Source organism: Quercus robur, chromosome 2 (genome assembly GCF_932294415.1).
Source record: "Quercus robur chromosome 2, dhQueRobu3.1, whole genome shotgun sequence".
In the NCBI taxonomy this organism is placed as follows: domain Eukaryota; kingdom Viridiplantae; phylum Streptophyta; class Magnoliopsida; order Fagales; family Fagaceae; genus Quercus; species Quercus robur.
This window is the reverse complement of record NC_065535.1, coordinates 14,918,282-14,932,163: the sequence shown is the minus strand read 5'-3', so window position 1 is coordinate 14,932,163 and position 13,882 is coordinate 14,918,282. Positions and strand designations below refer to the sequence as shown.

Below are 13,882 nucleotides of genomic sequence, written 5' to 3'. Positions count from 1 at the left end.
ATTGTTTATTCTTTTGCTAGAATTATGGACAAATATTTGATAAGAAAACCACATGTCCAAAAAAAAAATTCCTAGGAAAAATTTTTAGGAACACCGTAGGAAAAATTTCTAGAGTCGCCACTGGCAGGGAGAGGGAAGAAGATAGCTACTATATTTTTGTCGAATCCTTTTTTCCCGAAAAGAAGGAAGAAAGTTTTAAAGAAACTGACAGTGGAATTAATTCACTATTTTTTCTTTTGAGGATACTAAGTATTTTAACACACACTAAATATTTCCTAGATGGTTGTCATTCAAATGGAAACACGAATTTTATTTAATTAGGAAGCAGCAATATATTGGAGTCAAATATTTGGACTCTTCTTTCTCAAAATATAAATATATATATATATATATATATATATATATATATATATATATATATATATATTTATATATATTTGGACTCTAGGACTTGGGACTTAATTGCAGGCCTCTTGGTCAACATGTATTTTTTTTTTTTTTTTTTTTTTTTTTTTGAGAAGAATATGACATACCTAAGCAACAAAGAAAATACGATCACCCTTTTGGCCTTTAGTCTATTTCTTTAATTAAAAAGAATTAATAAAAAAAATGGAATTAAGTGGAAAAAATGTCTCGTGTTTTGTCCAAGGATGAATTAATTGTTGAGTCTCCTGTGGCTCTAGAGTCAAACAACTAAAATCAATAGTCAAAAACTACTTTCAGTACTGCATCTGGATATGGTAAAGTCCAAAATGCATTTTGAAAAAAAAAAAAAAAGGCTTTTTACTCTTTTTTTTTTTTTTTTTTTAACGACAGAGTACTTAAAGTGTGTTTATACTAAAGTAAGTAAAAAATCTTTCAATTGAATTAATAAAATTTTCAAAAACATAAATGATCTAAAACTTGGAGGAATAAGTTAGGCTCTAAATATATTTAAAGTTATTTTGCTTTAACCCATTATGTGGCAACTAAAGAGATATTTCATGTGTAATTTTAGTGATAAGATTTTTTTAATGAGTCAATGAATTGTTAATCGCCACATAACAGGTTGAAATAGATAGATTCAAACATATTTAGTGTCAAACTTTATCAAATATTTAACAGATATAAGAGTACATTTTACAATAAAAAATAAAATTGCGAAAAATAAGGTTGTCTCTATAACTATTAGACCAATTATTTTATTTAAGAGCATCATTGGACTAATTTCAATATTTGGGAAGGTCAACTCTTATTTTTGTAGACTAAATTTTGAAAACATTAAAATAATTATATATTTTTTAAAAAATTCAAAATTTGGCTCCCCACCCTTATACATAGCTACGCCCCGGCATGTTGGATCAAATCTAAACCAAACTAACCCGATTGAAATCAAATCTAAAATTACAACCCGTTTACAAATTATCTTTGGTTTTTGTTTCATAAACGACAACGGCACGGGAGACACAAACGCAAGACGGCGTGAGAGAGAGATTGATTGGTTGTGATTTTAGATGTCTTGCTATGCAAATAAAGATTTATATTATATGCCTATCCTTCGTTAGAAAACGAAAAAAGTTTATATGCCGGTTGTGCTTCCATCAAATCCTGTCCTTCCATCGAATCCTATATGGACATATGTCCCAACTCGTCTAATTTGTGTCGAGGTTAGGTATATTATCTATCCCCATATCCTAATTATGGTTTATCTATATTCTATATTATAATTTTAAAATTTTTCTTTTTGTGTACAATAGAATAAACTTAGGTTCATTGACCATTATGCACATGATGAATCTAAGGGCTTGTTTGGATGGAGGGGAGAAGAGGGGGAGTGGAGTGAAGTGGAGTATAATAAAGTTGGCTAAAAATAGACTAATTTTGAGATAAATCTACTCTACTCCCCCTCAATCCAAACAGACCATAAGTCTTCTAGCCCACCATTTGATTTCAGAGTTCGTCTCTCTCTCTCTCTTCGTCATGTTTTTGTGAAACAAAATTCAGATTTAATGTATGGGATTTAATTTGTAAACGGGTTGTGATTTCAAATTTGATTTCAACCTTTGGTTTAGATTTGATCTAATGTGGAAATTAGTTATTGTAATTTTTTAATTAATAAAATGCCACATCATTAAAAAATATCAAGTCATTATTTTGTTAGCCACGTAAGTAACACCACTAACAACTGTTAGTAAAAGGATTAATACAACTCATTTTTTAAACTTGAGAGACTAATTATGCTCAGTTGAAATTTGAGGAACCAATTATGCTCTAAGGAACCAACATCGTAGTTTTGCCTAATTTTTTTTAATATTTTTTGTGCTAAAATAAAGTTTAGATAGTTTTAGGCTTCTAGCACACTGAATGCTCTTTAAAATGTATGCAAATTACTTGGGAGTGTGAACATATCCCGACTACGCATAGTAAATTCACTGTAGAAAATTCAGTGACTTTGAAACTTGTGACACAAGTCAGCAACCCAACAACTCGGCTGCCTTTTGGATCAGTCAAAATTATTTGGAACTTTCCCCAAAAGAAGAGATTTTCTAGAGCTGATTAAGATAACCAAGAAAATTTGTCCCTCTTTATTACGAACTTTCAATCTTAAAATACGGTTTTATGCAGGTCCTTGTTCTTATCTGTCCTTTTTTAGAATGGTTATTTTCAATGCAGGTCTTTGTTCTTATCTGTCCTAAACCAATGCGCTTAGGGCATTCTTTAAAATTTTCATTTTTAGAAATAACTAATTTAAAGGCACATGCTCTTGCACATATAAATCACTATTAGATAAAAAAGTGACTAATATTTTTATATGTGCAAGAGCAAAAAATATTCTTAGTCACTTTTTATATGTGCTAAGTTTAAAATTAGTCACTTTTTTATTTTTCTATTAAAAAATATTCTAAAATGATTTATTTACGTAAAATCCATCTTTCTGTTACAACATTCTAAACTGCTGCAATTTAGAAACAGAGCCTAAGGGCATCCCTAAGTTGATCCCGGGAAAAGACCCCACCTTACTACATAATAAATCAGCCAAAAATGCAGCATTGCCCACCATGACCAGCCCACTCTTTCTCAAATTCACCCATAACCCTGTCACTACCCCAAAGCACATAAAAACAAGGCAAATATGTAGCCAATTCTCAGTGGAAGCCTCTCAAGATAATATCATGCCATCTACAAATAACAAATGTGAAATGCTCATCTCTTCTGTAGAAAAGTTTAGCGTGTGCAACTGTGCCAACCTCTAATAGAGATAAAGAACTCAAAATTTTTAAGCCAAATAATTGCTCTTACTATTCAATATTTGTTTTGATTGTTGTGTGTTGAAGTCAGTCCATTGAAGGAACAAGATTGATGTTGATCCACTAGTTGCCTGCGAGAGGCAATGTGCCACTTGAGCTATGTCTACTTACAATTCCACATGGAGAAACAAAGGAAGGAAGAAATAATTGAAATCTCCATTGTCTTCAGCAAAAAATTGTTAATCTACGTTGGCTATTCACATTTCCATCGTGCCTTTTGAGGACAAACTCTTTTCACATACATTAATTAGCAATAAAGCAAGAGTACATGACTGACTTGAATGATATAAAAGGAATTCAATAGCTTTGAAAAGATAGCTTATTATGACAAAAAATAAAAAAACAGAACTCTTACTCTAAACACATTCAACTTACTAAGAGCTTGTGTATACTGTTGTTCAAGGCTGCAGAGTAAGTCCACCCAGAATCATGTGAAAGATATGCCTCTTGAATCTTCACCAAAAAGACCATCTTTTAGCAGTTGAACCTCCAACAGGCTCATCTTTAATTTTATTCTCCATTCCCTGTTTCAAAGACTCCAGCCTTCTCCTACAGAGGATCCAATAAAGGTAAATAACTACAATATGAAGATACAAGTTTAGAAATGCATAAAATTAAACAGTTGATAGATCAAGGAATAGGGAAACTCTTAAGGAAAAAAATTTTACTTTTGCAACTCGGCAATGAATGCAAGGATGTCTCATCGAAAGCATTCAACAAGATATATGGTATGGGTGCCAGAGACTAATTCATTTGCTACTGCATTGTGACATTGCATATGAATTGTGGAGTTCAATCTTTTCTGCACTTGGGGTCCATTGTATAATGTTCAAGAATATTGTCGAGCTACTCTCAGTTTACACACACACACACACATAAGGAAATTTTTTTAATAGAGAGACTACTTCGCAAAAAGACACGTAGTCTAAAAAATTTATATATATATATATAGACACACACACATACACATATAAGGAAATTTTATTAAAGAGAGACTACTTAGCAAAAAGACACGCAGTCTAAAAAATTACTTTCAGTTTGGACGAATCAGTTTGGTAGCATTCTTCCTTTGTTTAGAACCAAACCCCTTTATGCCTATGTGGTCCTTGTGGAGGGAGAGGAATCACCATACATTCAAGGGTGTGGAAGTATTGGTCATCTAGTTGAAAGTGTCATTTATAAGATTATTGTTTGGATGGTCCCCTTGTTTTGGGCTCTAGTGAGATACACTCTATTGTAGATTTCATTGAATTCCCTCTCCCTTGTAGATTGTAACTTTCTTCATATTAATTCTTTAGGAGTACTTTATGTAAATATCCTGTGCACATGAGGTAGTTCCTCTTCAAATTGATTACTTATTATAAAAATAAAAATAAAAATGCCAATTTTATTCTACTTTATCAACTACTTGGTTTTGGGGTTTTCCATGGATCCTTTATCAACTGATTGAGGTGGGCTACATGTATCTTTTTGTGATAATCTCTTTTCTACAGTAATAAATATATTCATCCACTTTCCATTATCATCTCCTTCTTCACCAACTCCACCATGCTATTTTTGGCCCCCTTTATCTCTTCAATCCTTCAACTTAAGTCATATTACTCACTCATTAGTACAACAATCAGTAGCCATTGCTCCATGGGTAAACCATTTTAGGTGATTCTCCTAGCCTTTTCCTCACCAGGTTTACCCCATCCTTGAACGGAGATCTTCATACCTTAAATCTTATATAACTCTTAATTTGTTAGGACAAATCAAACAAGTGACTACCACTATAATGGTTGGTAGTACGTCACACAAAAGCACTAAGAGCTAACAAAAGATGCATTCATGCACACTCCATGAAAACATTATGATGTGCATTTTAAACATTACTTGGTATCTGTGAGGCGACCATGCAAGCTCCATCTCTGGCGAAATCCTTCCATGCCTTCAATTCCACTAGCAAGAATCAAGCGCCTATAAATGTATAATCAATGATATATTAGAGTGACTTTCAAAGATGATACAAGATTCAACATTATGTAACCATACTAGTTATAAGGAAAGCAAAGTTTGTAGAAATATGGTTCAATAGGATGCAGGGAATGCCAAAAAGGCTTCCGGAAGGATATGTAATTAAAAGAATAAAGCTTAGGTAGATCATATGATTGGCAACTTTCTCAACTTATGTTACTTTTAGGGCATTATCTTTCTACAAAGCAAGTCAAAAGCTTGGTAAAAGATAAGTTTGAGTTGACAGCCATTGTAAAACTCTTGGTCAAAATCAAATTAATCACCAGAAGTTCTCATCATGATAAAATCAAAATATATATAACGGTAAAAGGGGTATGCGTAGTTGACCCCACAAACATGCAATTGACCCTGAAATATAATTATAGAATAGCAGTAGGTGCAGCACGTGACTCAACTACCCCCTATGGTCATATCACTGGCTATAATCCAATCAATATGTGCAAAAAAGCTGATCTTGGTGAACTCATATTGTTTGAGGCATATAGAGATAACACTCCGGTAACATGGATATCAATGATAAGCCTCAGGATTAAAAGATGCCTTCTGGATTTTATTTTATTTTTTAAATAACTTCAAAGATGCATTTTGCATGCATCTACATACACTTAGCACACATCAAGGAGCGTCATATCTAGTTCACCTCATTTCAATCAATTTTATTACTTATAAACAAAAAATAAAATATCTACTACATTTCGATTCACCATCATGCGAGGGTAAAGATTTTTTTTGCACTGGGCCCAAAACGTTCAAACTTACCATCAAGGAAGGGGATCAAGCATTCACATTAAAGATTTCTCAAAGAAGGAAATCTTTCCTACGTTCTATCTTCATTGGATGAGAAAACGCTAATTGGCTTCTAGCAACATTAGTTGACATAACAGTGGCGGATCAGAATAAAGATTTTATTACGAAAAAGAGAGGAGGGGACAAAGTGTTCATGGCACTAAGAGATACTAATGCATATAGATAGTTTGGGCTTCATATAGATAGTTTGGGCTTTTCTGTTTGCCAAGCAAATGGCGAGTCAGAGATCTCTTACTTACTTTTTGCGGATGTTACACTTATTTCCTGTAAGGCTCAGTCAGACCAATTATTATATCTAAGATGTGTATTGTTATGCTTTGTAGCTATATTGAGGTTGAAGGTAAACCTGGCCAAATCCAAGCAGGTACTGGTTGGAGAGCTGAGGAATGTGGAGGAACTGATGACGTTTCTTGGCTGTAAGGTGTTTTTTTTCCCAGCTACTTATTTAGGACTTCCTCTAGGAGCACAATTTGAGTTAAGGAGTATCTGGGATGGAGTGTTGAAGAGGCTGGGAAAAAATCCTCAAGGTGGAAGAGAATATATCTTTCTAAGGGACAAAGACTAACTCTCGTTAAGAGTACATTGTCTAGCTTCAAACACATTATCCCTCCTTATTTCCTAAGCCAGTTAGTGTGGAAAATATAATGGAAAAGCTCCAATGTCACTTTTTGTGCCGTGGTATGGAAGAGGAGCACAAATTCCATCTTGTGAAATGGAATACTTATCATAATCCTTTGCTTTAGGGGGTATGAGGATCAGGAAGTTATTGGGTTTTTCTTTATGATGGTTAGAAATACTTACATACTAAATATGCTACCCCTGTAGCATAAACCCAGGCCCTCCCCCTGCTCCCCCAAGCACTTGGTACTTGGGGAGGTACCAACTCGCGCAAATGGTGCATTGGTTGGTTTTTAATCAAACACTACTGAGGAAATGGTTGTGGAGGTATATGGAGGAGAGGGATAGTGTCTTTGGAGTAGAATAATTAATTATAAGTATGGAGAGTCCTAGGGTGGGTGGTGTTCTAAAATGCCTAGATCAACATAAGGGGTCAGTTTGTGGAAGCATGTTTGTGAGATGTTCCAATTAAGGTTAAGCATGTTTCTAAGAGTAGATTTTGGCATGATCACTGGGGTGTGGGACAGCTTGCAAAAGATACATATCTTGAATTCTACATCATGACAAGGGATAGAGATGTAAAGGTAGCAGATTAGATTGGATGGACTAACCCTTTTTGTATCCAATTAATACATGATTGGGAATTAGAGTCTCTGACTAAGTTCCTAGAGGACCTTTAGGCTGTACCTGTTAATCCTTTGGAAGGTGACAAAATGCTATAGCTTCCATCTATAACTATAAGTTGGGAATTCCAAGTTAAACTTTTATAAAACTTTGTTATCAGGGGGTGAAAAATAATAAGCATATGCAGAGTAAAGGCCCCATCAAGGGTGGCATTTTTCATCTGGACAGCAGCAATGGGTAAGATCTTCACAATAGACAACTTATGTAGGATAGGTATAATAATTTTGGATTTGTGTTGTACGTTTAAGCAGGATGGGAAATCTGTGGATCACCATTATAACTTTTCTTAGGGGAGATGGAACTTGGTGTTCAGTTTGTTTGGGGTCAACCAGGTGATGCCCTAGACTATCACTGTTCACTTGCAGTGTTGGAAAGGAAGGTGCAGGAAGCAAGATGGGATAGATATTTGGAAGGCCAGTCCCTTATGCTTAATGTTGTGTGTTTGGAGGGAAAGGAATGAGCAGATGTTTGAAGGAAGGGAGAGTCCATTATTGTGATTGGAGGGCATGTTTCTAAGGATTATATATAAGTAAACTAGGTTATTAATCCCTCCTTTCCCTCTAGTTTCCTTGAATTTCTAGATATGCTAAATTTTAGACCTGAATTTTTTTTTTGAACCCTAGGCATCATTGGAATGGTCATTTGTGGATGGCTGTCCCGCACTGCTTGATGTGGTGTCTATGGAGGGAGAGGAATAGCTAGAGTTTTGAAGATATAGAGAGAACTATGCCTGCACTCAAATTATTTTTCTTTAGAACTTTGTTGGATTGGGTGTCAGTTATGCATTGTCAATCCTTATAATCTATTAACGATTTGATAGATTCATGTAATTTGCGTGATTGATTCTATGATCCCCAGGTGTATACTCCCTGTATACTTGGACAACTCTTTTTTTTTTTTTTATATATCAATAAAATTTTATTTAATGGTTAAGATATACAGATAAATTCAATACCAGAAAGCTTGACTGGTGGTTTAATTTTGGTTAGGAGAAGACATAAACATTTGATAAGAAAAAGACAGTAATATTAAGGAGAAGACATAAACATAGAACAATCTCTACAGCCCATTGCAGGAATTCATATAATCCCATTAGCACATCCTTATTAAGACATTACAAGCTAATAAGCACCTACATAACATAACCCATCACTTCACAAAAATACCTCTCCAATGATGTAACTTCTGATTCAAGCTGAGCAGCTCTTTCCTTTGCTTCATCTAAAGGCATTGATAACCCCAACTTGTGCTCACTATCTTGAAGTCGTTGTCTTAGTTCCTTATCCTGTAAACAACAATTATGAAACAATTGGTGTGAAATGCTGAGTTACAGTTCTAGTTATCAAAAAAAAGAAATGCTGAGTTACAGTTCCAAAACTTCACTTACAAAATAAACCTTGAAGAGGGAAAATATTAGAGAGAGAGAGAAGCAGAATAACAGTAGTCTCACCCTTTTTTCAGCGCATTGTCGATACACGGCAATCTCATCTTGACAGAAAGGCTCAATATCATTGATTTGCAAGCCTGAAGTACAGTGTTAAAGTCTCCTTCAAATGACTACCCATAGAAAAATTCAAGATCCAAGCCATACACTTCATGCACACATCATGGTTTCTAAATTGATGCTACTGATGTCATTATCTAATCAATCCAGCCCCTGCCCCCACCTCCCAAAAAAATACCCCACCTTGGCCCTGATCATTTACAATATCATGAAAGGCTACACATTGCTTATTAAGGAGACGAAAACTGGTGTTGGTGGATTGGTGTTGCATGTGTAAGAGGAACGGGGAGACTGTGGATCACTTGCTTCTACATTGCTTAATATCTTAAGAGTTATGGAATATGGTGTGTTTCCTGTTTGGGGTTCACTGGGTCATGCTGCGTAGTGTGGTGGAACTTATAGCTAGTTGGTCACGGAAGTTTCACAGACCCAAAACTAAAGTGCTTTGGAGAATGATCCCTCATTGTCTTATGCGGGTCATATGGAGGGAAAGGAATACACGTATTTTTGAAGGGGATGAAAGATCAATTCATGAGTTGAAGCTCTTTTTATTTCAGACTTTGTTTGATTGGGCAAATACTTCGGGTGTGGTTAATTTTCTCTTCCCGATATGATGGATTTTTGTACTTTCATTCATGTTTAGTTTTTCTTCTTCGGTTTTTAGCACACTGCCTGTGTGCCTTGTATTTTTTTCCCTATTTTTTTATTTTCAATGAAGTTAATTACTTATCAAAAAAAAAAGGACCAAAGTTTTATTAAAAATTTATAAGTGGATGACCAACAAAATTTTTTCACCTTTCCTTTTCTTTATTAAAAAGGAAATTCCAATGACAAATGTGCTTGTTACCAATAAGTGTGTGCCATGTGCAGTACATGGGGTCTAAAATGTGCATTCTTTGTATGTACTACAAAACAAACGCACCCTACAAGTTAATATGGCACACGGTTATTGGTGACAACTGTGATGGTCACTGGCAGACTTCTATGTGAAGAATTGAATTAATACAAGAAAGAAATGGGGCACAAACTATAGTCTTCAGACGTTTTACATAGTAGAATTACTCAGTCCTAGCATTATAGATTATATAAAACAATGATAGAAACATGTCTTAGGCTTCTTATCAAAAAAATAAAACAATGATAGAAACTAATTTTTTCCAAATCAAGAGGGAATTCTAACTCCAGCGAAAGAAATAAAAATGCAAAACTTACACAAAAATAGATTCCGCAAAATCCCATCACATAAATCAACTCCTTCAAGCACATGGGAGGCAATTTCTGGTGGAATGAGGGGTGACGGTGGCCCCATCATTAGATCATCACCAACCAGAATAGTTTCCTCCATAGTTGGCTGTGAATCGACTGAAGCCCACAAATACAACAAAAAAAATCATGAGTATAACTTAGTTATATGCTCAAAAGTTAATTTTCTTCTATGTTGAATAACTACGTCATTCTTGCCAGTGAACTCAACATGAAAAATAAATAAGGCGAGGCATTTTGATCTCAAAAGAGGTGTAAACTTCAAAGCATGGCCTTAAGCCAAAACTTATAGGCAAATGCTATTAGATGTATGATGGCAACAGAAAAGATTATATATTGAATTAACTGCCATTGGCTCTACAATGCTTAAATACCCAATATGGGACAGTCATTGTCAAAATATTTCAAAACTTATAGATTTATAAGTGGTATGGCTTTGGCTTGAGTTCAATTGCTTCAAAACTTGGAGCAAATGCTTAAACTTTACAATTATAGGAAGTTATACTACAACTCTTGAAAGTAACCGAACAAAAATACATTTTAAAACCACAACCTCGAGTATAGCCATGCATGTTACATGAATACAAAGTTGACATCACATTGAGAGTTATACTACTGACACATACTGACATAATCCTGTTTCTTTGGTCATCAATCTAGTTCTTGCTCTTGTAATCATACATATTAAATGAAGGAACAAGCACATCTCATGTTCAGATTTCCAACAAGTTGTAGATTATGTCACATGGCACAGATTCTTTTTAAAACAACAAATACAACTTTGCATAAAACACTAACCCCTAAACTTCTCAGGAAAACAAATTCATATAATGAGCAATTTAGAAGTAGTTATCCATATATCCAAATAAAATTCACTGAAGAACAACATTTGAGAAATCTATAAAGTTTGTAGTAGCTTTCCCTTACCATCCATTTTTGCTTTCTTGTTATCCTTCCACTACCAAAACTCAGAGATCAATGAAATTAAGACTGGGTCAGTTGAAACCTGTAAATCATTAGAAACAAAACACTGAATAAAAAGAAACTTAAATGCACTTCAAAAGCTACAACTATGTAATACTGATTCTAATAAGCTAGCTTAAAATTTTCAAAACAAGTCACACTGAAAAAAATTAATAAATAAATAAAAACCCATTTGTTTGTTCAACTCTAAAGTATAATAGGAACAAAAAAAAAAGCATCACACGCTCTACATTACAAAAGAGAGAGAGTTATTGGAGCATTTCGTCGAACAGATGATAGGCATAACTTAAACCCACTGTCATTCCTAAATACATAAGGAGAAAATCAAATTTCCCATTTTCTTCGTGCCCATAGAGTGTTGTCCCCTTCAAGATTAAAGCTTTTTAAAAAACTTTTATCCCAATCAGGTTTCTTGATTTAAACCCATAAATTTTCAGTCCTAAACATGATTTTCCTACCCATAGATTCAAAGAAGAAGAGAAAAAAAAGGACTTACCCCCCCCCCCCCAACCTTGCTTCACCGAAAGAAGGAGTCTTTTTCTTGCAAAAATGGTCACCACCGGCGGGATACTTGGAAGCTGGATACAAGGGAGAGAGCTGGTGAGTGTCTTTTTCTTCCAAAAATGGTCACTACTCGTGCATAGCCACTCACACAGTTGAGTAGAGAAAAGAAAAGGTCGGCAAATCGGAAAGAATGCTAAACGCTGTTAAACAACCCGTTAAGTTACTTAATAACGTAACGTGACATTCACGTGACAAGGGCACTGGTCCTCTAGCTGTTTGAAAAGAAAGTCATAGCCTCCGTTTAAATTATAAATGAAAATTATTTCACAATTCAGCTTATTTTTACTACTATTTATAGGTCACATTGTATTTTTTAATATTATTTATAGGCCTCACTGTAATTTACAGTACTTTCAACAATAAATTTTTAGTTTTAGCAAAATAAACGGTATCTAAACAAATCCATAATGTCATGTTAAAGGGGTGTTTGGATACTGCTTATTTTGCTGAAAACTGAAAAAAAAAAAAAAAAAAAAAAAAATTTCCAAATTATTGTTCACACCAAAAACATTGTTTATTTGTCTATTTGCACTGTTCATGCCCCATGAATAGTGCAATAGGCGCTGGTTAAAAAAAAAAAAATGGCTGAAAACACAAAACGTGGGATGTAGACGCTAAATCCAATCTCGCCTTCTAAATTCACATTATAATCTCATAATTTGAAAAGACCATTTATATGTAATTTTTTTTTTAAAGAAAGCATAATAGATATTGTGGGGCCAAAGAAATTGTGACCCTGGCCCATCTTACCTTAGGGCCCAAGGCCCGAGCCGAGGTGGGATTTAGCCGAGAACATCCAATAAAAATCCAAGCAACCTTGAGACATAGCCGAGGATGACTCTGTCCTCGGCATCCCCAACGCTCTCCTAAAGGAAAGGGTCAGAACGATATAGGAACAGTTTTAGGAAAAACCTAAAATATCCGCGTTGATAGAGAAAGGACCCCTGGACAGTATGGCGACAAAGGACAAAGGAAAAGCTGCCATTACTGCCATTGAATGCTCTGCATCTGACAGGGCCATGCTCTTCAGCTTTTACAACCACCCCCAACCACTTTGGGTATGAGCTAATGAGACAAGTATCAGTCCTGGAAAGTCGAACCTACACGTGGACGTTGGATGAGGGGTACAGACTAATATAAAAGGAGAAGTAAGCAATCCAGAAAAGGGGCTGGAAAAAAAGGCCAAGAACCAGAGCCTCCCAGACCATATCGAGGAGAAAGACTCCTTGAGCGAACATGATTTAATTCTTTATGAACACCATGATCAACCACCGTCCAATGACCAAGGCCTAGCCTTTCAAACCCACGCTCTACAAATTATATTGTTTGGGCCTTTTAACGTGCGAACCCAACATCATTTTGGGGTCGTCACAAATTGAGTCATTAAATATATTATTTAAAAAAAAAAAAAAAAAAAAAAAAAAAAAAAAAAAACTCACCCAATATTGGCTAAAATTACAAAATTTAGGTGTAGAGAAACACTCTACATCCATATCATGAAACCGCTATCATAACTAGTATGTCCAGCAAGGTTATGAGTTACAGTTTATAAGTATGGGATAAAGTAACTGCGTGAAAGGTCTCTACAAGAGTCTTAACTTCAGCAATCAAATGGTCATACAAGTTTAAAGATTCTTCTTCACTTCTAAGAGCATTTTTCACAAATTCCCAATCACCCTCAAGTATATTAGAGGGAAACTAACAAATCATTGGCAAGTCGAAGAGCACGAACAACCGCTTTACTTTGTTTTTAAGAATTTTTTTCAAAGTGGTCATTAAAAAACTTAAAATATATAAAATCTAATAAAAAGATAACTTCAGGAAAAAAAACATGCAAATACATAAAGTCTTACAATTTCCTTTTACGAGTTTATTATTTTGAAATTGTTGAATAATTGTCTCATTATCAATGCTATAAGTTACATCTCTTTCAATATACACTGCTAAGTAATCATTCATTCACTGATATCCCATTCAATTACACAATTCATTTTTTATATATTTCATTGTCGAAAATTTTCTTTATACTGTTGCAGCGTGACAAGTCAAAACTAACTTCACGAGCAAATAAGACTAATAGATATATGACATGCTCCTACGTCTCCACTAACTTTTCAACAAGGTTACTAATTCCTTTAAGCTCTAAAAACGAGTC

At 34.6% G+C, this 13,882-nt stretch overlaps 1 protein-coding gene across 2 annotated transcripts; it reads right to left on the bottom strand.

Moving 5' to 3' along the window:
• Positions 1-3,423: 3,423 nt before the first annotated feature.
• LOC126712549 (uncharacterized) lies at positions 3,424-11,864 on the bottom strand. 2 transcript variants are annotated; one of them, XM_050411912.1, is made up of 7 exons: positions 11,660-11,864; positions 11,107-11,185; positions 10,129-10,278; positions 8,863-8,936; positions 8,579-8,697; positions 5,163-5,246; positions 3,424-3,836 (listed from the first exon to the last, which is right to left on the bottom strand). In XM_050411912.1, the coding sequence occupies exons 2-7, from the start codon at positions 11,111-11,113 to the stop codon at positions 3,743-3,745; spliced, it is 528 nt and encodes a 175-aa protein (XP_050267869.1). In that variant the 5' UTR covers positions 11,114-11,185; positions 11,660-11,864; the 3' UTR covers positions 3,424-3,742. The 2 variants fall into 2 exon arrangements, with proteins under 2 accessions (XP_050267869.1, XP_050267868.1); XM_050411911.1 differs by having other exon boundaries at positions 11,675-11,864.
• Positions 11,865-13,882: the final 2,018 nt, after the last annotated feature.